The sequence below is a fragment of the Numida meleagris genome, chromosome 27 (genome assembly GCF_002078875.1).
Source record: "Numida meleagris isolate 19003 breed g44 Domestic line chromosome 27, NumMel1.0, whole genome shotgun sequence".
Lineage (NCBI taxonomy): Eukaryota > Metazoa > Chordata > Aves > Galliformes > Numididae > Numida > Numida meleagris.
The window spans coordinates 4,710,797-4,733,782 of NC_034435.1; the positions used below are offsets into that span (position 1 = coordinate 4,710,797).

Sequence of the window (22,986 nt, forward strand, 5' to 3'; positions counted from 1 at the left end):
GACGGGATTGCAGTCCATTACCAGGAGCCCATTTCTCTTACCGGAGGTGGGCGTCACACAGCGCGAGCGCTGCTTGCTGAGTGCAGCCGGTTCCTCACAGCGAGCCTCGCTTGTGTGCCATCAAACTGCTCGACAGCACGTTCCAGAGCAATATCCTGCAATGAGTGATGGGCCCGCGCTGTGCTTTATGCACTGCCCTGAGAGGTGGGAATGTGTAAATTGCGCCATCCAAATGATTTAGCCCCAGGTAGAGCTGTGATTCAAAATGAATTTCTATCCCTGCTTCTCCCTTGCGCCAGCACGGGAGTAACTGTGTGCTATAAAACAGGAGGAAATTGCAGCAGTGCATGGGGCTGTCCCCATCCCGTCCCCAGTCCCTGTCCCTGGTGCAGGATTAGGGCTTGCTGGTGGTCCAGCTCCTGCCTGGCCCCAAGCACGGAGCACACAGCTTCCAGTAGGCTTAATAGGGAAGATGAGTGACATGCTAAAAGTGGCTTTAGGTTTTATGCAAAGCCAGTGATGCTTAAGCCAGCTGGTAGATTTTAGGTTTCTCAGCAAGTTTCACTGGACAAAAGATTCCTTTGGAAAGAGTCACAAGTCCAGAGTGCAGCTCTAGCGGAGGGCGGGTGGGGGCAGTGGGGGCTGTGGGTGGCTCAGATCTCGTGTCTGTCCCCCGGGGAGGTGATACTTCCCCTCCTGCTTTGGGGGGAAAACAGCAAAACTGGGGAGCAAGGGCCCATCGCCGCTGGGTCTCAGCTCCTCCCAGTGTGGATCACGACACGAGTGCTCTCGCTTTGGGGAATTCTTCGCTCCGCCTTCACTAATTTCGCCGTTTTGGGCTGTAGAAATCAAAGCATGCCTGTTATTTCTAGAGAGAGCTGCCCAATTGGTGCTCCTTGCCTGTCAAGAAGTAGTTTTGTGGGTCGCCAAATAAAATTCCTGGTTCAGAGTGTTTCTGTAATGCGTTAAAGTTTATGGAGCATTTAACAAACTTCCTTCGTGTGCGGTGGTTTATGGCTGCAGCCAGCAGTCAGTGCCACATCCCGGGCACGGCCGTGGGCGCTGCTCCGCGCTGTGCTGGGTGGCTCTCAGCTCAGCATGGCTGCGCTTTTTCTTTTCGTCCCCCAACTCTGAAGGGCAGATGGTGAGTGCTGATTTAGGGTGCCCAGTTGAAGCAAGGCAGTTGGATCTACAGCTCCGTCAGGTGCTCAGAGCCCCGTCCGCTGACCCTGAGTGTCTCCGGGGATGGGGCACCTGCTGCCAGTGCCCTTGTTGTAAAAAAACTTCTTCCATATATCCAGGCTTAATCTCCCCTGTCTTATCTGAAACCATTTCCCCTTGTCTGATCACACGGACTCCACTAGAGTCAGTCCCCTTCTTTCCTGTAGCCCCCTGCTGGGCGCTGGGCCCGGTGCCCCCTGCCAGGACCTGGAGCTGCAGGTGGGAGCTCCAGGAGCAGCCGCCTCCGTCGGGAGCATCCCAGGGCATGAGTTTGTCATTTCTGCTAAATTTCAACTAAATAGGTGTAAAAAGCTGTTAACAGAGGCTGGATAACGCCTCGTAAACTGTCTTATTTGCTTAATCGTAGATTTCGTTAGGATAACGCGTGCACACATAACTACGTCCGCGCACGAGGTCTGCTCAGCAGCGGGCTTTGTGTGGCGACGGCAGCGCCCTGCTGCGCTGCGCGGTGCTGTGCTGCGTGGTGCTGCGCTGCGTGGTGCTGGGGCTGCGCGGTGCTGCGCTGCGTGGTGCTGCGCTGCGTGGTGCTGGGGCTGCGCGGTGCTGGGGCTGCGCGGTGCTGCGCTGCGTGGTGCTGGGGCTGCGTGGTGCTGCGCTGTGCTGCGCTGCGCGGTGCTGCGCTGCGCGGTGCTGGGGCTGCGCGGTGCGGACGCGGTCCCGGTGCCCACGCGTTGCTCTGCGTTTGCTGGGGAAATTTCCCATAGAGTGGAGGAGCAGCATAAAACCCATTGGTGTTGGGGGATCGGTCGCCAGCGCGCGGTAAATGGGGGCAGGGGAGAGGCACGTCGGCAGATTGGAAATGAAATGATCTGCCTGTGCACTATTAAAAAACAAACCGATATGCGACAATACAACGGGAGGAAATTCCATTTCGCGTTCCTAACAACAAACCTTTCTCGCGTTCCTCCCGTGATTTATATAATTGCTGAGTCGCTTTGATGGCTTGATGGAATTACAGCTCCGCATTACACGATGGATAATCAATCAAAATAAACTGCGTTTCCCCCTCGGCGGCAGCGTGCGTCCGTGGTGCTGCAGTACCTGCGTGAGCCCGAGCTGCCCTCGCAGGCTCCAGCCTGGAGCTGGGGACTCGCTCCTCTGCGCTGTGTAGGAGCGCTTCTGCCTGAGTGTGGCATAGAAAATCCCGCAGCAGGGAGGTGCCAGCTCCCGGCGCATCGCTGGGCTCGGTGCCGGGCTGCTCCGGCCCCGTGTGATGCGGGAGTTGTGTCAGTGTTGCGCTGTGGGGCTGGAGGAGTTTCCTCCCCCGTTCACTGAGCGTGCCGTTGGGAAACGTGGATGCCCTCTTTCTGATGGGTTTCTGCATTAAAAATTCACGCCAGTCTTTGTAGTGAGCGGTAGCTGGGGTAATGCATGAGCATTACATCATCTGGTTCTTCCTCTTGTTTTGATGGATGGCTGCCGCTTGCTGTATCAGGACGTATTTCAGTGGATCTTGCGCTGCTGCCCTCCGTTCTCTTTGTGTCCCCAGTGGAGGGGGCTCTGTTCAGTGGCCCCCGGGGCTGCCAGCGCGGCGTCCCCTGCTCTCCTGCACGACAGAGCCCCGAGGAAGGCAGGGAAGCGGAAGGGCAACGTGCAGCTCCAGATGGGCTCTGTCTGGGGCTGGGTGCTGGGGATCCCTCTCCCGCACCGAGGCTGCTCCCGTCGCACTCCCCGGAGGATCCCCCCTCTCCCTCCTTGCCTCGCTGGAAGGGGATCACAGCTGCTGAGCAAATGTTAAGATAATAGTGTTATTACGGAGTAATTATACTGCGAGTTATTGAATTAAAAGTGATGAGATTGCCTGTAATGCTGACGGGGAGAGGTGGTGGGAGCGCGGAGCCGGGGAGGGGGAGCGCAGAGAAAGCCCAATAAATTTCCTCTTGTCGAGACCCCTCGCTGCTGGGACCAGAGCTCAGAATGAATGAAAGGGAAGCTCAGGGAGCTCATAAATAACCCATTTCCCTGAGAATAGATGGTATAATTAGAAACGTGGCCCTGCGGTTCCATGTGTGCCTGGGGTGGGATCTGCGCGGTGCTGCGCGGCGGCGATAAAGCAGGAGACAGCGCGGGGAGATGTCGTGTGGTTGTGAACCGGTGGGAAGGAGACGCATCGCTCCTCTCTTTCTCTTGAAAAATAAATAATTTAAGATTTATGCTGCAAAACTCCAGTAACTGGCTGTACCTTGGAGCCTCTCCGTCAGTAACTTGGGTTGGTTTTACATTTTTCTTCATGTTTTCATGGGGTGAGGCTGGTTTTCAGTGTAACCCCTGGAGGATTTGGCTCTTTTTTTTTTTTTTTTTCCTTTTTCTTTACTCCCATTAATACCCAATGAAGCCGTTTCCTTCTTGTATCTTCTCCTCTCATCTCAGGCGGGGATTTACCTACAAGGGCAGCGTCCCCAGTGTAGCATCGGTGCCGCTGTGCTCATGGATGCTCTGCATTCCTGCGGCTTATCTGTGTTCACTCAGCGCGGGGAGATCCCACCGCCCCGAACTGCGAACACAAACAGCTGAAACTCCTCCCCAGGGGAGGATCAGATCGCAGGGTGTCTGGGAGCCTTCACCTGAGCCTCCTCCTCCTCCTCATGTGCCTCAGGGACGCTCCGTGGGCATGGGCAAGCTGCAGAGCAGGGACTGGCAGAGAGCATCTTTGGGGCTGCACAGGCTTCAGGAGCCGCTGAAATTTCATGGTGAACAAAACTGATGAAACCCAGGTGCTGGCTCCTTGCTGTCCCTGCAGGACGCGGCCCGGGGGATCTGCGGGCCGTGGGGCAGCGATGGTTCCTGAGCAGCGCCTTGGGGGGTGCCAGGGAAACGCAGAGCGTTTACCTCCCTCCCTTCACAGTCTAGAAAGCCCTAATAAACATACACAACAAGAGCATTAACAGTGGAACTGTTTTGAGGATTATTAAGCTATTATAAAAGAATAGAAGAAAATCTGCCTGGCATTATGTTCTCTGCCACTAGATATTTAAATTAATACTTTTCCTATAGCAGCTCCTTCAGAAATCTCAAGGCACTCAAACATCCTCAGTGAATGAGGCACCGGTGGTGTTCGACAGCTCTTACGCATCTCGTTGTCGCGGAGCGCTGGGGGGGCCGAGGCAGCGCCCTGCCCGCTCTGATCTGCGGGGCTGCCCCGACCCTTGTGCGCGGGGATTGGCGCGAGCCCATCGCAGCCCTGCTGCCTTCGGGGGGGCCGTGCTTCCCTCCTGCCCCCCGTCCTGCTGCCGTGGGCACCGCGCTGGCCTCGGGGCTCTGCCTTCTGCCCAGCCGATGCCACTGCGCAATTTAGAGCGCTGCCCGTGCCCGTCTGAGGGAAGCCCATAAACCCTGATATAATGTTATTTACTTGTAAAAGGCAATTTGTAAAGATCCGTCTGGGGGCTGCTGTCACCATTTCTGTGGGATTTATTTCCCCTTTATTTACAGTTTATGCGCATGTATAAGCGGTTCTTCTTTCCCATCACAATCCGAAACTCGGCTGTCCCTTGGGCACTGCTGTCACCGTTGCCAGCAGTGGGGTGTGGGTCCCCAGCTGCCTCCCGTGGAGGTTGGCTTTAGTTCTGAGCATGGAGAGGAAGATCTGGGTCACGGCACCTAGCTCGGGTCCTCCGCACGCGGGAGGATTCCTCAGTGCCATAGGGGTCACGTTAAATTCTTGGCTTTAGTTTTGGGCCGGTAAATGAAGAATTTCCTGGCTTTGATGATGCACACGTCGCTTGGTTCAGGAGGGCGGCTGACTGCAAGGAGCATTTGCGCTGTTTGCCGGGGGGCTTGGGGCTCTTGCTTCACCTGTACTCAGCAGCGCTGTGTGGAGGAGGTCAATACCTGCAAATGCGGATTGGAAGACATAACGGCATCCAGCAGAGGGCTGCCAAAATTCGGTGTACATTCAAGATTTCTCTTTCTTTTTGCTTTATAGCGATCCCTCCCAAAACAAAGGCTCAGCTCCTCTCCATGCTGGGTCTCCTTGGTGGCAGATGACTTGTGCTGTGAAGGGGAGCAGCCAGGACCTGCTCCTGGGTGTCAGCACCGCGTGCAGTCCCACAGCCCCGTACCCCTGCAGCCCCCTAGGACGAACCCTGCTCAGATCCCGGCCCCGCGCAGGGGGCGGACGCGCTGGCCCAGGGCTCTTCCTTCCAGAACAGGAGGGACCTGAGCTGGCGGAGCCGTGTGGCACGTGGAGCAACACGCTGTAGATAGATGTTCTAAAAAACACCAGCAAAATCAAACAGGAGAAGTGGTAGTGGAGCTCTTTGAAAGCTGTTCAAAGGGACCTTGTCGATGTGAAACTCCTATTCATGTTTTTCATTCCTCCTCCCTCTTTGGTTTGTTGATACAATCTTGGAAGTGGGAGGATTTACAAAAACGCACGCGTTTTCAAGCTGCTTCTGCAGACACCTTTTTTCCTTCGTCAGTATTGTTTGAGGCCAAACTCAGAAATACAAACACGGAAATCAGAGCCCTCCTCTCTTCGCTTCAGACCCTGAAGGTCAGATTGCTGTGGATGTGCCCCGCTGTGTCCTCACACCTCGCCATGCACCAGGGACAGCCCTGTAGGGGCCCAGACCTGCGCCAGAGGCCCACTGGTGACTCCTACACAGCTCTATGCTGCTGGAGCGAGCTGCGAGCCCTCGAAGTGACCCATCCATCCTGACCAGGAGCATTGAAGGCCATCTGAAGCAGTCCTGAAGCTGAATCATAGAATCATAGAATCATTTGAGTTGGAAGGGACCTTTAAAGGTCATCTGGTCCAAGAAGAAGGAAGAGGAGCATCCTCCAGCCTTCGCTGGAGCTTCCCACCATCGGGGCGTCCGTGCAGTGAGCATTGCTCCTGCATGTCATGCAGTAACGGGGGGCTCCCAGAAGTTTTTCCACCGCTGGTTTCAGCAGCAGCACCGGGGAGATGTGCAGAGCTGGCTCACCGAGCTGAGGGAGCACCGTGTTTGGTGAAGTTATTGCCAAAGTCTGTGGATGCTGTGGTTGATCTCTGTGTGGCTTCCTGGTCACTTGGGGACTGTGCTTGGGCTGAGAGATGATAGAGTTGTAGAATCATGGAATGGTTGGGTTGGAAGGAACCTCACAGCGCCCTCAGCCCCACCTCTGCCGTGGGCTGGGTGCCCCTGCAGCTCTGGCTGCCCAGGTCCCATCCATGGGCACCTCCAGGGATGGGCACCTGCAGTTCTGGGCGGGGCTGGGGGCTCAGTGCCCTCTGAGTGAAGAATTTCCGCCTCACATCATCTAAATCTCCTCTTTGAGTTCAAAGCCATTCCCCTTTGTCCTTTTGCTGTCTGGCTGTGTATAGTCCGTCTCTCAGCCCAGTAGGGAAGGCTATATCCGAGCAGACAAATGTTCGTACGATTAACAAGTGAAGGCAAAACTTGTGGGGTCCCTTGGCTTCTCGTTCCCCAGCTCCTTGGAGTGCTGTGCGTGCTCTGGCTCTGGGCAATGCTCTGACACGCTCACACTTGTTCTGGCACTGCTGCCCAGAGCTGCGGGTGCCCCATCCCTGGAGGTGCCCATGTTGGGGCCCTGGGCAGCCTGAGCTGCAGGGGCACCCAGCCCGTGGCGGGGGTGGGGCGGGAGGGGCTGTAAGGTCCTTTCCAACCCAACCGTGCTGTGATTCTGTGAAATACAGCCCTGCGTGCTGGAGCGCGGTGCCCGGGCCATGCTGCTGCCGGGCAGTGGTTTGGGGCGCAGTGCCAATACCTTTACCTCGTTTTTTTGGGCTGTTGGGATGGTTGTTCTGAATGTCTGTCCCCGGAAGCTATGGAAAGCAGTGCACGCCGTCCTGTTTGAACTTGTTGGCTGACGAGTTAAAAGGCTGTTTTGATCCTTCAGGATATTTAAAAAATATTTTTGTATATTTTTCACCTTCCTTCTCCAGTTCTGTGAGAGGGCCGTGCCAGGAGCTTTGTGCTGGGAGTCGCTGTAATTGCAGCGAGCTGTGGCTGGTGGCTGCCCCTGGGGCTGCTTCCGAGCTGCTTTTCCCTCTCCTTTCTCCCCTCGCTGCGCTGCTCTGCTCCCTGAGCACGGTGCCGTGGGGCAGGAGCTGTGGGCAGGGCAGTGCTCACGTTTGGGTTCTCTCTGCGATGCTGCTCACTTTTGTGGGATGGAGAAGAAACCTTTCCTTTGATGGACAGCAGAGGTGTGGCTAAGAGTCCCTTTGCTATTCCCTGGTTTCCTTTGCCCTGAGAGCTGAGCTTTGCACCCTGGTGTCCTTTTTTTTGTCTGGGGGAAAGGCAGTGGCTTGGGGCTGTGATCCTCCTCTGTGTGGATGTCTTTGCATCTCCTGGAAAGCTGGATCCTACCCCAGAACGGTTCGGCTGGAAGAGCAGTGATCATCAAAGTCCCTCTCATTCTCAATTAGTCTGCTTGCCCAAGGCTTTTAAAATTGCTTAGATAAACTGCATTAAAAGTTAGATCTGAATTAACCTTCCCTTGCACCAACAGCCCCAGCTGCAGCGTGGCCAGGCACTGAGCATGGGGTTACCAGCGCCTCAGGGCGCGCTCCCATCCCCGCAGGGCCCGGCCCTTGGCACGGGGCTGCTGCACCCGGGTATTTTTAGAGAAGATAAGAGAGGTGGCAGGAGAGAGGGCCTCGTTCCAGGCAGCTCCGGCTCTTTAATTATGTTTTTGGTCTGGAAAATTATATGGCTCCTAGAGCATAAATAGAGGACAGGAGGGAAGGTAATTGCACCACTGGGTTTCCTTGCGCACCCCAGAGGACTGAGCGCAGCTGCAGGTGGAGGAGGAGATTCGGGCTTCAGTCTTCAACCTGGGTGCAGTCCTGGAGCCTTCCCCAGCCTGTGCCCTGGCTTTAACCCTCTCTGCCTGGCCAACTGCTGGACGCGTGGGATTTCCTTCTCCCCTTCTGCCTCCCAGCTCCCAGTATAAATACGTGGAGCAAAGCCGCTCTGTTTATTGAACACAAATAGAAGATAAAATAGTGGAAAACTAATTTTTTCATGCTCATTGGTGGGAAAGATTAAAATTATGCAAATCCTCAGCAGCGAGCTTGGTGCAGAGATAAGGGGATGTTCAAGTCGGCTGGCTGCCTGCTAATTCACTCATTGAAAAAGAAATGAGCAGGAAAGCTGCGATTGGCGTCACCGGCCCTCCCAGCGCGCGTGGGCCGGGCTCCCTCACCGTGCTGGGAGGGAACCGCACAGAGAGCTGCCAGGGGAGCGCGGGGCCGCTCAGAGCCTTGGATATAAGGAAAAAGGGAACGAGTTTTTTACTTCAAAGGTGGGGAAGCACTGCCACAGGTTGGTGGGTGCCCCGTCCCTGGGTCAGGCAGGACAGGGCTCTGAGCGCCTGGTAGAGCCGTGGGTGTCCCCATTCGTTGCAGGGGGTTGCACCACGTGGCCTTTAGAGGTCTCTTCCAACTCAAACCATTCTGTGATCCCGTGAACTGGATGATCTTCGAGGCTCCCTCCAACCCGAGCCATTCTGTGGTTCCATCACTGAGTTGCCCCAGACGTGCACAGGGACACCCGCATCTCAGTGGGGGTGCACGGAGCCTCAGCGCTCCTGTGCTCATCTCTCTGTCCCCGAGGTGCCGCGATTTGGAGGGGGTGGTTGGGGTGCAGCCCTGCTCACACGGGAGCCGCAGGCAGAGGGAGCCTGGTGCCAGCGCGTGCTTCTGGGAGCGATTCTCTGCCTTCCTGTCAAATCAATATTTATTCACAAAATCTATTTGTTTGCTTTTGTCACTGAAAACTCTCATGGTGGTTGTTTTTTTTTTCTCTCTGTTTTGTTCCCCGTGTGTATTTTTGGCCGCACGGTGCTGGCGAGGGGCTGTGCAGCATGCTGGCTCCAGCTGCTTCCTGCAGCTCCTGGCTCCAAACCCCTTCTTTACGAGGGGCAGAGCTCCGTGCTGGGTTCCCCGTTGCCCCTTTGCCTGTTTGCAGTGCAGTGGGAAGGTGCCCAGCCCCTGTGCACACCGGGCAGCACTCAGCCCATCGCCGGGCCCTTCTTTGTGTGCCCTCGGCCAAATCACGCACAGCTAAATTGAGCTGTGGCAGGCAAAAGTGTGAGGTGTATTATTAGGAACAGGGAGCTCTTGTTCCACAGCTGCTGCTGCTGCTGCCGCTGCCGTTGGTAATTAATGTTTGAGGAATTGCAGATCTTCATTAGGAGAACAATTAGATTAACGAGAGAGCCCGAGCTGAGGCTGCGGTGGGAAGGGGGTGGGGGAGGCTGAGCAGCAGGCTGCGGCCGGTCCCATGTTGGCAGGCAGAGCACAGGGAGAGGCCGCTCGGGGCTTAGCGGGGTCCGAGGGCTGCGTCGTTAAAAGCTTTAATTGGTGCCCGCGTCGCTGGGGACACTGACCCCTGCGGGCACCCCGGGGTCACCTCGCTGCCGGGCGGCTGCTGGCAGCAGCGGGGGAATGGCGCAGTGCTCCTTGCAGCCCCTCCATGCCGTGTGTTCCTCCCTGTGTGCGTGGCACGGTGCTGCCCCGCTGCCCGACGGACGCGGAGATTTGCTCAGCATCAATGAGCCATGCAGGGAGGCTGTGAAATCACAGAAAGTAAAAGCGGGGGGGGTTGGAGCCGTGCGTTTGGAAGCCGTTGGAGGCAGAAACGTGCCCAGCCTGCTATAAAGCCTGCATGACCGTCCGTCCATCCGTCTGTCTGTAAATGTTATTGCATGTTTAATTCATGCCCACTTCTCCTGGGCTCAGCATTACAAAGCCATCCGTGTGGATGCACAGCTCCCAGATCCCCTCTGTGTGATCTCTGTGGCGATGGACTGGTAACAAAAATCCTGAGGGATCTCACAGCTCCTCCAAAACCCTGCGTGCTGGAAGGGGAACGCGGAGCGCTGTGCTGCCAGGTGGAGGCTCTGAGCCGTGGCACTGGGATTCCCAGCATCCTCTCGTGAGCTCCGCTCCCACTGCTTGCTGCAGGAGGGATGCTACCAGGCTGTGAATGCTTATAAATGTTTTAAGCAGCCTCTGATGCATCCCTGGTGCAGACGGGATGCGGATGGGATGCTTTATCCTGGCCAATGACACGCAGCTGCCGCGGGTGGGATGGCTACGGGCCGAAAGCATCGCACTGCTCAGAGCAGAGAGGGAGGAAAATCCCATTCAACAGAGGTAACCCAGCCGGGTGAGACCGGGCTGGTAGGTGGGAGCTGGAGAATGCCAAGGATGCTGCTGCTGCTGCTGCTCCCAATTTCTGCTTGTTTAGCAGCCTCTTAATTTTGCATCTCGTGCAGGATGAGGATTGCGGCGGAGCTCTGCCTGCCCGAGCGGTGCTGTGCGGTGCATTGAGGGGACTCCCGCAGGCGCCCACTGGAGCCGGGCCCTCTGCAGGGATGTGACAGGAGCCAGAGGCTCCCCTCAATAGAAGAGGCAGAATTACATCAGGGGGAAAGCAGGCACGAGTGTGGAAGTGGCTGCACGGCTCTGCTGCTGACCTTGAGGCTGTGGCCGGGCTGCGGGGCTCCAGAGTCCTGGCTCAGCTCCTCAATTCAGGTGAGATCACGGCAGCGAGTGATGGATGGCTTTTTCCTTTCTCTCCTCCTTCCTTAATCTCCCCTGGCTGGTGGATCTGAGACGCAGGTTTCCTATTAGAGCAGGGGAAGGGATTTGCTCATCCGCTGTCTTGCAAGCTCAAAAGCAAATCCTCTTTATGGAGTTGAGCCCCCTGTGTAGGCTGGTGCAGGGCTGCAGCACTCGGCACGGAGGTGGTGCAGGAGCACTGCTGGAGAGACGGGCTGGCCAGGGCAGCACTGGGTGCAGCACCGCGCTCTGCTGTGGCTCCTCGTGCTTGTCCTGTGTGTCCCCGGGACCAGGCACCACGGAGCCACGGGGAGAACACGGAGGCGATGGATCAGCGCTGGCTCTAATGAGGAGATGGCTCTTGGGAGAGTACCGCTGACATCCTGCACCGGTCCAGCGCCCTGAGCTGGCACTGATAAAGTACCCCACATCCCTAATTAATTTGCATTCATTTTTTCTTTCCTTTTGTGTTTTCACCTCTTTTCTATCTCCTTCCTGGGGAGGTGGAGCGCTTCCCTCAATCCACCTGACCTGGGGTGGAAAAGTGCCTCTTCCCCGCTCGGACTCAGACACGAGAGCAGCTGTTGCAGTTCTGCTGGTGGCAGGCTGTTGTTGGGCTCTTTGTTGAGCTCTCATCTTTTTTCCTGCTCCTCAGCTCTCGCTGTGCCTGCAGGCAGGGAGCAGCAGCTCTGCAGCACCCACATTGCTGCCCCCCCCAGGAACACCCCGTGCCCATTGCTTGGGACGGTGCCGGGCATGTGCATGCTCAGACGGACCAGGAATGCTGCCAGGAGGGAGGAGGAGTGTGCGAGTGCGTGTGCACCGAGCGGCACCGCGACTTCACGCTCCGAGCGCTGTCTTAGTGTGCAGTTTCTTCTGGTTTCCCACATCGTAAAAAGGGATAATGCTGTCATATTAAAGCACTGGGAGATCTGTGGATGAAAAGCAGTGTAGAGGACTGAGACAGTCCTGATCAAAGCTCTTTTTTCTCCATCTGTGTTTGTTTCCCCATGGAAGATAATACTCTGCTTCTTTCTTGTAAATATTGTTTTTAAGATCTAAGCAGTTCCATGATAGATAAACAGTCATACTTAGCCGTGAAGGGTCTGCTCTGGCTGCTCTAATTGCATGTGCCAAAGCTGTGGCCTGTGTTTTGAAGTGGGCTGGGGACTTGTTCTGAGCACACAGAGGGAGCCCTGGGAGCAGAGCCAGTTTTGGGGCTGATGAGCGTGGTTCAGCAGGCCGCTATGGCTGCAGAGCATTAGGTTTTCCCTGTTGAGATCTGTCCCTGGGTCGGATTCCCTGTGTCTCATGGGGCTGAGCAAGGTGCAGAGCCGCAGCGTCTCCCTCCTGCATGGCTGATGGGGAGCTGCGAGGGCCACAGTCTCTCTCTGTTCGATAGGATTTTGCCGGCCAGCACTGCTGGCTGCAGGGGAGATGCGTGGCAGAAGCGCTACGAGGGAGCCAAGCCCTCACGCTCTATTTCCCCGGGAGGCGAGGCTGGCGCTGGCCAGAACTGTGGGGACGTGGGGACACGGTGCCCGGTGGCAGGTCCTTGCTGCCAGCACCCGGAGCACAGCGTGTCCCAGCCCAGGTCCCAGCTGCTCAAGCCACCGCCGTCCCTGTCCCTGCAGCGCTGGGCTCTCCTGGGGAGCAGGAGAGGAGCTGGAGTTCCTCTCCTCTCCTCAAGGGAGGTGACAATGAGCCAGCAGCCGGGCTCAGTGTTCCTCTTTCTTTCCTTCTTTCTTTCGAGAGGTTGCTAGGAGGAAATGGTGACCCATTGACCTGTGTTAATGCGCAGCTCAAATGAAGCGGTGCCGCTGGAAGGAAGAGACCTGAGCGCAGCCCTCTGCCTGCGAGGTGTTTGCTCGATTGATCTGGTTAATGGGAGTAATTCTCCCACAGCAGCCACTGCAAATGAAGATGTTTCATCATCTGCTCGGTCCGCATGGAAGTTTTTGCAGAGAATGTATTTTAAATGGCCCTTCTCCTTTTTGCGTGCAGGTGAAACAGAAGCAAAAGAATCCCAAATGCATTCTTGTGTTTTCAAGTTGCTTTATTCTATGAGCCTCCAATGAGGGCACAGCCCTCCCTCCCTGCTGGACTGCGTTCAAATGCAGAGCAAACGTTCCAGTCGCTGCTTCGATGTGGGCTAAGGGGAAGTAACGCGAGGAAGTGCTGCGTAGCTGCAAGCCCTGCCCACAGCTGAAGCAGTGTTTCCCACAGGCTCTGTCCCCAGGCAGCACTGGTCTGGAGGTAAACCCTCCTCCATCCCCTTGGATCCCCCAAGTAGCTTAAGGACGCTCAGTGTCCAGAACCCTCTGAAATGGGAGTTGTTGGGAGGAAAATCTTCAAAAGCATCTTAGTGGCTTAGGTTAAGTCCCTTTGACTCTCAATGGAACTTAAGCTCTTAAGAGCCATAGGTGCTTCTGAGCATTTTTCCCTTTGTGCTTAGCACCTTTGGGTCCCTGGGAACCTCCTGCTCTGGACCGGCTGGAGGAGCCTCAAGGGAGGATGCTTCCTGCAAACACATCTCGATTTGATTATTTTAACAGTATTCTTCAAGGCCTCGTGCACAGTGCTTACAGGGTGCACACATTCGTATGCTTAAAGCTGGAGATCAGGCAGTGCGCGGGAATGCATGTCTTACAGGAGCTCTCTACTGTAAGAATTAATCTTGTTCCTGAAATGTGACTGTATCTTGCACAAATCTGACCCCACTGGGGGCCATGGCTTCAATTAATTGCATTCTTTAGCAAGGATTGAGGTCTATTAGGTGACTTGCTCCTGTTGCAGGAGATCCTGTGCCAGAGACTTCCACGCGAGGCTGCAGGTCCATGGCAGGAGTCTGCCACTGTGCTTCCTCGCGTGGAGCAGGGACTTGGCCAGGGGAGCAGTGCTGACCTTCAGAGAGCGCAGGGGAGGTGAGCTGCACACAGACCGAGGAGGGGAGAGGCTGGTTCATGAAACCATGGTGATTTAAGCTTTCATCAAAGCAATTCCCACTCAAATTCAGCACCGCCTGGAGGGCAGGAGGGGCTCGTTGCACGGTGGCTGGGCTTCCAGATGTTGCGTGTTCTGTGTAGTAGAGGAATCGTGCAGTGAATGAGTCTGTTTCCATCCCACCTATTGCCAGGGTGCTGTGAAGAAAGCAAGAGCAAATTCCCGTTCCAGCCCTTCCATCCCTGCGGGGCGGCTGGGTGGGCACACGTCCCACCGTCCTGAAAATCCCGCGGCTGAGGGGACAGCCGGTGATGTACCTGCTCTGAAGGATGAGTTGCTGGATTGAGGTTGACGTGTCCTAATATCTCTGCCAGCGCTTTCTGTCTCCGTCAAGGGCTTGGGAAGCACATTAGCACCGGAGCGGAAGTGTCACCCTCTGGCATCTCTTTCTCTAATCTTGGAGCTGTTGCCATATCCCTTTAACCAGACCTTTTCTATCGGAGCCCGTTATGTGGCATGAAAAGCCATGCAGGATGCAGGAAGAGGAGCTGCTGGGCTCAGGGAACATCTCCCTGATGTGCTTGCGTTCAGCTCTGTCGTTGGGGGGTTGGAGGCACGCTGCTTGAGGCAGTGCAGCACTGCGTCTGCTCCGAGCTGTGAAAGCGCTGATGTCATGTGCAGAGAGTGGATGGGGATCAGGGAGATGTTTGGTGGCATGTGCTGGGATGTGATGGGCAGGGAGGGATGGACTGGGCTTTGCTTTGATAAAGAACACAATTTCTACAGTGCTGGCTGGGCTGGCCTCATGTTTTTGAAATAGAGAGAACTCTGAGGGCTGGGAGGAGGCGTGCTCTCCCATTCCATGGGACCTGGGAGCTGCGTGACTCTGAGCAGGGAACAGGGAGAGCCAACAGGCAGACGGCAGTTTGCTCTGGTTGTTGTGCTGGCATTGATACCGCATCCGTAATTTAATTAACAGTTGCTGTCGCAGCTATTTGTAGTGTTCCTGGTCTGTGCTTGCCTCTGACAAGAACAAAAGGAACCCCAGCACATCGTTCTGCACCCTGGGACCCTGTGAACCCACCTTAATTCTGGCTGCAGCCTCTGCGTGCTTCTCAGTTCACCTCTGGAACAAACATGTGAAGAGGTTCCCAGTGGTATAATCCAGATTTTTTCTCTTTTTGTAGAGTATGAGTATTTTTGCTCTGTTTTCACAAGCCAGCACTGAAGCACAATGGATCCAGACTAGCACGGAGCGCACAGCAGAGGCTTTGTAATCCTCAAAGGGCAAGTCCAAAGCTGCTCTCTGCAAAGTTGCTCTTTAGGGCTGGGTACATATGGGGACTTCTTGTTTATCCTCACTTTTCTTTTAGTTCTTTACAGTTCAGCCTTGAAGAATGAATGGGACCAAAAAAGATTAAAATGCCCCTTCACACTGCCTGTCCCGATGGTTTCATGCCCCGATGTGCATCAGAAAGCTTCAGCAGCCTCGCTATCCCTTAGTCCTTTCAAAGCATTTGATCACTGTACAATCTCTCCTACCTGGCTTTTCTCCAAAAGGTGAAAAACCCTGAGTTTGATTTTTAATTGGGGTAATGGAGAGCCGGAAGGGAGTGGTGCAGATGTGGGAGCGCGGCGTGGCCCATTGCTGAGCTCTGTACTGGCTGCGGAGCGGCTGCAGACCACTGTGAGGCTGTGGCTGTAGGTTTCATTGGCTCTTGCCTCTCATTTTCATCCCTTCTGGGGCAAAGCACGAAGGGCTGGCACACAAGACAGGGAGCATCGCTAAGAGCCGCCTCCTTAATGCCATTCCAGCTTTGCGAAGGGATCAGGGTAAGGCTGTAAGCAGGCGGCTTCGTTAGGAGTGGGAGCTGTCTCCATGGAAATGAGCCTTCTGTCGCAGTGGGGCTGCTGTGCCAGCGCCGCTGCAGCCGGGTGGTGCCCCGTCCGGAGCAGAGCTGGGCAGCACAGAATCTCTTCTGTGTCTTCAGAGGCTGTTTGCTTCTGTGCCTTTTGCTCCATCAACATCAGCGTGGGACCCCTGGCTCTGCAATGTGTCTATGCTTGGCGTGCTCCTGGAGGAGTGAGGCCTGTGTGCTCACTGCCTCCTGGTTGTGCTCTTTCCTCGCGCCGTTCGCTCCCTTAAAGTCCCTCTGTTCTCAGCAGTGGTGAGGCCGCATCTCGAGTGCTGCATTTTGGGCCCCGTGCTGCCAGCGGTCAGTGGGCACGGGGGGTGGGTTGGGGTTGGGCTTGGGGATCTGACAGGTCTTTTCCAACCTGAATGATTCTGTGAAATTGGCCGTTGCCTCTGAGGCAGGGAGATCAGAGCAGGCCATGCCTGCACAGCGATGGCAGCGGTGCTTCCCTCATGGCCTGGCCTCCTCGCAGGACCCTCAGCCTCTCTCCCTGCGCTCTGCCTCCCTGCTCCTCTCCCTGCTCCTCTCCCTGAGCTCTCTCCTCTTCCTCCCCTGCAGGTGCTGACGCCGCTGGGCGGGCGCTGTGAGTGCTGTGAGCGGAGCTGCGGGCGGGGGCTGAAGGCCGACGCGGAGGATGAGGATCCTTCCCAGCCCTGGGATGCCTGCGCTGCTCTCCCTCGTGAACCTTCTCTCCGTGCTGCTGATCGGTTGCGTCGCTGAAAGTAAGTGGCTGCTGTGACCCCACCCCTTTCCTTCACCCATGCTTCACCTCCCTCGGTGGATGGCAGAGTTGGCTGTGGGGCTTGGAGCCAGCAAGCATCGCCCCAACATTTTAACATTATGGAAGTGCTTAGGACTTGACAATGTCTGCTGATTTTCCAGCATCTTTAGCTTTGCACTGGTGCTTTCCTGTTGTTCCTGGGACCTGATAGGGCAGCCAGGTCCTGGCACTTGCTTTGGGTATGGGGCTGACCCTGGGACTACCCAAGTGCTGGAGAGAAGGGGAGGGAACTGCCTGCAGCTCTGCCTGGAGCCTTCCTCCCCTCCTCCAACCCCATCCCCACCCAGTGCACCCCATGGTCCTCTCTGGCTCTTCCCTTCTGGGCATCTGTCAGACACCAGTGACCATTGTCACATTACTCACTAGGGCTGGATTCAGAAATGCATCCAAAGAAAGAGCATTATGTTTCTCCTTCTCCCGAGTGAACCAGTTCCCTTTTAACACAGTTTTTAGCTTTGCCGCCTTTCAGTTCTTGCTTGATAAAATGAAAAGGGGAAGGGAAAAAAAAAAAGAAAATCTTCAGGAACTCGAATGTAATGTCGACATGAAGGCTGATCGCTTGGGATCAGTGGGGAATAGACTCTTCCAAGCTGATTGAATTATGACTTTTTTCTCCTCCCCAGCAAAGCTGCTTGAAGCTGGTGAGAGGGCCGCTCTGGTCAGCAGAGCCCTTGACAGCTTTTAACGTAATCACTTGGTTATCAGGGTTTATTAAGATGACAAGGTCTCTGGGGATTGAGTGGGATCCTCGACCTTTTGTTGCTGGGAAATTTCTGTGAGCAGTGCTTTCTCTTCTTGCAGTAGGCGAGTGGGGATGTGCTTGCCATTACTTTACTCAGGAATTTTGTTCAGACAGAAGTGTACATGTGGAAAAAGACAATATTTCCTTTTGTTCTGATCATTTTAAAAGCCTGGGAGGTGAGCCAGACTCAGGTAAGTTTGATATAAGGCCATTTGCTGGTGTGTAGCTTTGCGTCATTCTGCACCTGAGACAGCGCTGCTGCTGTTCTTAAATCTGTCCACAAGACTCAGCTGGAGCTGCCTGTCCTCAGCAGCAGGGGCAGTGCAGTGGGGGGCAGCGGGGAGCCTGCTGGGAGTGACAGCATTTGTCCAGGGTCCCGGCTGGGTCTTCAGGTTCTTTATGGACGCTGTCAGGGTTGCGGGATCCCCGTCCTGCTGCTGTTTGCTGTGACATTCCTGGGTGGTTGGCTTTGTGCTTTGTTTACAAAGCAAGCAATGCAGCTATGCGGGCGCAGATGGAGAGTTCATGTGTGTGCAAGTGCCTCTTGGTTTGAGCACAGCCCTGATTCATCTGTTGTGCTATCTGAACTCCTGTGAGATCTGGGGTCATTTCCTTCCTAAATGTGCTCCAGGCCCTGTGTTCCCACTGCTGGACGTGAGTACTCTGCAGAGTCAGGGCTTCTCCAAACCATTGCTGTGTGCCCTCAGAGTCTTGGTTTTCCCAGGAAGGAGTGAACATCTGCCCCCGTCCTCTGCAGGGTGAGGTTTCCGATGCCACGTGCTGCTTGGCTGCTGTGAGGCATCTCTGGTGGAAATGCACTCTCAGGAAGGGCTGATGCTGGTCCAGCACTGGTTGCATGGCCCAAGCCCCGCTGCTTTCTGTCACCTTGCTGCTAGCAGCCAGGCTTCTCTCTCTGTAATTCTGCAGTGACGTTGGATTCTGAACAATGAGGTTTTGTGCTTTTTTTCTCCTGCTACTCGCAGATATACACAGGGGAACTTTGCAGGCTGCAGGGCTTGGTGCCTGAGGCAGGGCTTCTCTTCCTGCTTGAGGTACGGATCACTTTGTACCAGGAGGTTTTTCTCCTGGCCCATAGAACGTGTCAGCATCTCCCGACCCTGCGCAGCCTCTGGGTGCTGCTCGGTCCGTGGCAGCTGCCTGCATTGCTCTGAGGCTGCAGCTGTTGGTGTCTGCCTGCTGATGGTGGCTCAGTAGCCTCTGATTTTGGTGGGACTGTTGAGTTCTGTGCCAGGCCGGGCAGCAGTGTCCCAGTCTGTCTGCCCTGCTCCCTGCTGAAGCATATAAACAGCAAACAGCTTTGTCTGTCACAACTGCGGAGACTGCGTGAGGAGCTGTCACTCTGTTCTGACAATGGTCTCTCCCATCAGATGGCCCTGGGCTCTGTCACGCTGCCTCTTGCTTAATCACTTGGCCAGCATCCATTCGGTCGCGCTTGCCACAATACTGACCCCATTTCCTGCTCCAGTTCACCCTGCGGGGTTGCTGGGCTCACACAGCCCCTGGGGCAGTGCTAGGAGATGCCAGGCTGTGTCCCCATTGCAGTAGAAGCTCCCATTGCAAGTGGGAAGCTCCCAGTGGCTTGCAGCACCCCACAGCACCCTATAACACTCTGCAGCATCCTGCAGGATCCCACAGCACTCTACAACTCCCTACAACACCCCATAGCACCATGTAGCACCCCTCAGCCCCCTGCCGCAAAGCTGGGAGCTTGAACTTGCCTGCTCTTCAGCACAGCACTGGAGAAGCTGTGGCCTCTGCAATCAAAGGGCCATTAAAATACTTCCCTTGCTTCCTAGGCTAATTGATCTCAGTCAGTGATTTAAACCTTTCTATGGCTGGAACGTTCTATTTAAAGGAAACTGCTATTTAAATTAAAAACCCAAAGCACCTCACTGCTTTCTGCACGCTGTTCTTACTTGAGAAGCTTCCATTGTTTCTCCCGTACAGCCAAGGGCAGCCGTAGAGCTGGGAATTGCTGGGGGCCCTCGCTGGACGGAGCATGTCACCATTTTGTGACAGATTCATGTGGGTGAGCATTGGAGGGCTTGGAGAAAACCACACAGCTGAGGTCTGGCTATGGGTCCGGGCAGCGGAGCTGTTCCCAGCTCAGACGCCTAGAACCAAGCGTCTCCGTGTCCTGGCCACACACCCGGCCAATCCTAAAATCTCTGCAGCGAGCAGTGGGCACCATGCAGCATCTCACTTGGTGCAGCTGCAGAGGCAGGACAGGCTGCTTCCCTCCTTTGGCCAGGCCCAGTGCAGCAGCCAGGTACCCCCGTGCCACCCGCAGCAGCAGCGCGCTCCCTGTAAGTGCTCCTCCATTGCAGATAAAAAGCCACTTACTGTATAGAAACGTGGTAATTTTTATAACTGAAATCAGCATGCTCGCTGTTTTCAAGTGGATTTTTCCCATTGATTAAAGCTTTGCGTTTTACAGTAGTGCTTTGCTAATTGGTACTTTGCATACACAGGGCTGGTGTGTGTGCTCTCCGCCCCAGCAAAGATTTAATAGCAGATGCAGCAGCGAATGTTACTTATTACTTAGGTTTCCTTCCTTTTATAAATCATGTTATAGAACACTTACTAGCACACTAGTATTACCATAAATAATTAAAGCTAAATTGCAATTGACAAAATAAAAGAATAAAGCCTCTTTTATGGTGCATTCCCCTGACTTTCTTCCCTTTTAATTGCCCTTGTTCCATCGTTAATTTGGAGAACGCAGTAATTCACGCCGGGCGCATGCGTGGGGGCCGCAGCGCGCAGCTGGCAGCAGATGGCAGCAGGGGCTGCTCCGCGCGTGGGGCTGGCAGCAGGGACCGAGAACACGAGGACACAGAACACGAGGACAGAGAACATGAGGACACAGAACACGTGCCGGGGGTCGGAGGGGAGCCCACGTAGCCCGGTTTGGGCTGGCAGAGCAGCACCGTGTGTTGGGAGCAACAAGGAGAGGTGCGGAGCTGTGCTCAATGTTCAGCTCCCCTTGCTTACAGGAGTGATTCCTCTCCTCTGTGCTGTCTCTCCAGGGTTGTGGAAGTCCTGGCTTTGTCTGTTGTTGGCCAGGACAGCAGCTGTCATGTCAGATGGCTGTAAAAATCGAGGCGGTTCCATCCTAGGGCTTGATGGACACGTTGAGATGACGACAGCAGGAAGATAATGTTCCTCTGCTTTGTGTGAGAGCTGCTCCCTCTCTGAGTGTAAGTCTGACTGATGGCGAAGCAGCAGTGCTGCCCTAGGAGATGGAAGGTGGCACAATGTGGTGAAGCTGAGCTGGCCCCGCAAGCACTTGTGGCAGCGTTTGCATTCGTGATGGTGTAATCCTGCTGTGGAGCTGGGAAGTTGCTGCAGAATGGCCCTTTCTCCTCGGCGGTGCATGTGGGTCACTGAGCGTTGTTCCTGCAGAAGTGGGGTCTGAGTTGTACCCTCCTGGGATGCAGTGACCCCACTTCCCTCTCCCAGACCCACTCACTGCCTGTATTCCTTTGTAGGCAAGGGGATACCTTGTGTCCTTGTTTCTGAATTGCCCCTTCCTTTGCTGCCTTCTCCATCTGCCAGCTGTGATCCAGCCTGTGCTTGCTGAGGGTTCTGGACTAGTTGTCATCCCACTCAAGGACACTGAATTAAGCTTCTGTGTCACCTTGTTTAAGTGCCTGATTAAATTAAACCTTGCCTGCCTGGATCGAGTGATGTCATTTTTTTATCCTTTTTTTTTTTTTAGGTAACTTAAATTGAGAAGTTTTTGTTCCTGTAGGACCAGGAGAGGAAATAAATCATCTTTTGAAAGAACTTCCTTGGGGGCAGGGGGCTGTCACTTCCCGGGTCTCAGCTGTGCCCCATAGTGCAGACACTGATTACATTGATCTCAGCTGAGGTGCACCTGGGGACAGAGCAGCCACGGGTGTTTGGGACCCAGCCATGGGTGTCTCCTGGTGAAGGATCTTTCCCCAGCTAGAGGTTCCTGCTGCTCAGCTTCATTAGATGGGTAAGGCAGGGGAAAAGAGCATCTGTTTGTTGTGTAAACAAACGGCTTGTGTGAAAATGTCATATGCATGATGTTCGTGATAGAGAAAATGTCTGCCTTCGCCACACCTGTGTGCCAAATCCTGGGCTTTTCATCTGCGTCAGACTTCACCAGGAAGGTAATGCCTGTTTCTCTGTGACCTTCCCCCTTGGGTGTGCTGTTCACCCAGGCAGTTCGCACACAGGCTGCCAGGAAGGATGGCAGCGTTGCTGTCACACTGAGACCCTGGGTCACATCGGCTGTTTGGAGAGGTCCACGTGCTCTTGTCTGTTCAAGACCAACTAGATGCGAGTCTTCTGGGTCACTGAAGGGAATCTGTGAGGGTATTCCCATTTTGTGGCCTGGCAGGCCCAGTATTATTCTTAGAAGGCAAAGCAGAGTGCTTTTCAAGGACAGCCGACCAGAGGAATGTCGTTCTTTGGTGTGCGTGGGATGGAATCTGGGCTCAAATTGGCCTGCAAGACAGTCTCCAAAGAACAGTTTTATTTACTTCGTGCCACTCCCCCCCTCCAGTCAAAGATGTTCTCTTGCAGCATAATTGGTCCCAGTGCCCACCTTAGGCAGCTACGATGCTCCTGCAGTGCAGCTGCCTTTAATTCTGGAGGATGTTAAAGTTCATGAAAGCAGTCAGATTTTGTGCCATCTGCTGCACACGGAAGAGCTGGAGGAGTCAGGAGGATCCTCAGTCTGTGGCTGCACCTCCTCAGCCCTCCTTCCCTCCTTTTGCATGACTAGATTTTCTTTTTTAAGCAGGGACTTCTCTTGCCGTGGCTTTGGCCGATGTAATTAGTCTTGGTCTTAGTTAGGGTTCTCCTGTTGCAATGCTGAGCTGTCGTGTTGCAGTGTGGCAGAGCCGCTGCCTGCCCCGTCCGAGGGCACAGCAGAGGGTGGTATGGCTGGAGAGAAGATCTCTGCTAACCCAGACCTGGAGATTGCCAGGAGAGACCATTATAAATACATGCTGGAACATCTACTGCTAAGACCTTGAAAGGGGATATCGCAATGAGTGAAGTAAGCGGTTGACGTGAAGGAACACGGGCTGACCTCCTTGTTTTCATAGTACCATTGTGCAGAGAATTTTTAGCATGTCCCATCATGCTTAGTGCAGACACAAAACATTGCAGTTTCTTACGAGCTTGGTTTAAACCAACGGCACGCTTTTTCATCTGGAATGCGTGAAGTAATTTCTGTTTCCTTTTGAGGCCGAGAGGAAAAGTAAAGCTTTAAAAAAGAAATAAATAAGTTGAAGGAGCTGCAACCGGTTCAGCATTCTACAAAGTTTCTCCGAAGTCCTCCAAACCCTTAATTGAGTCAGGAGCATAAAATTGAGAAGGGGAGAGAGAGAGAGAGAGCGTGTGGAGTGGCGCGAGCAATTTGAATAATTTATTGGCCTTTGAAGTTGCAAGAGAAATTTCAGCTGCCTTGGGGAGTAATTTCTCCCCATCCTGAAAGGGTTTCTCCTTATTTTAAACTCATTCAGAGGATGATAGTTTTGCATTTTCTGCATAATTAATGAGCACAGCTCCCCTCCACACTCACACAACCTCTAAAGAGTGTTGGGGTGATGAAACTTGGTGGTTTTTTTAATTAATAAAGTCAAATTAGTTTGACTGTGTCCTCTTCCTCCCTCACCTCCGACAGAATTTGTGGATTTATTCATAAATTAGTCTGAGTTTCCTGTGACGAGTGGCAGCACTTACAAATCTTTAGCCGCCGCTTTGATTGTTTTGAAGGAGTTCCTAAAAGACAACGTGTGGGTTTTTCAGTTCCGCTGTCAGAGATGCCCTCTCACGCCGTCGCTCA

General features: G+C 54.5%; 1 protein-coding gene across 18 annotated transcripts in view; it reads left to right on the forward strand.

Moving 5' to 3' along the window:
• PTPRS (protein tyrosine phosphatase, receptor type S) overlaps positions 1-22,986 on the forward strand; it is a 128,191-nt gene that overhangs the window by 21,082 nt on the left and 84,123 nt on the right. For 17 of the 18 annotated variants that reach the window (XM_021378966.1, XM_021378964.1, XM_021378973.1 and 14 more), the window contains exon 2: positions 16,174-16,337. In XM_021378966.1, the coding sequence (XP_021234641.1) occupies positions 16,250-16,337 (88 nt within the window). In that variant the 5' untranslated portion in view covers positions 16,174-16,249. Of the gene's footprint in view, positions 1-10,497; positions 10,730-16,173; positions 16,338-22,986 lie in introns of those variants that run through there. The other variant, XM_021378965.1, reaches the window with a different exon arrangement.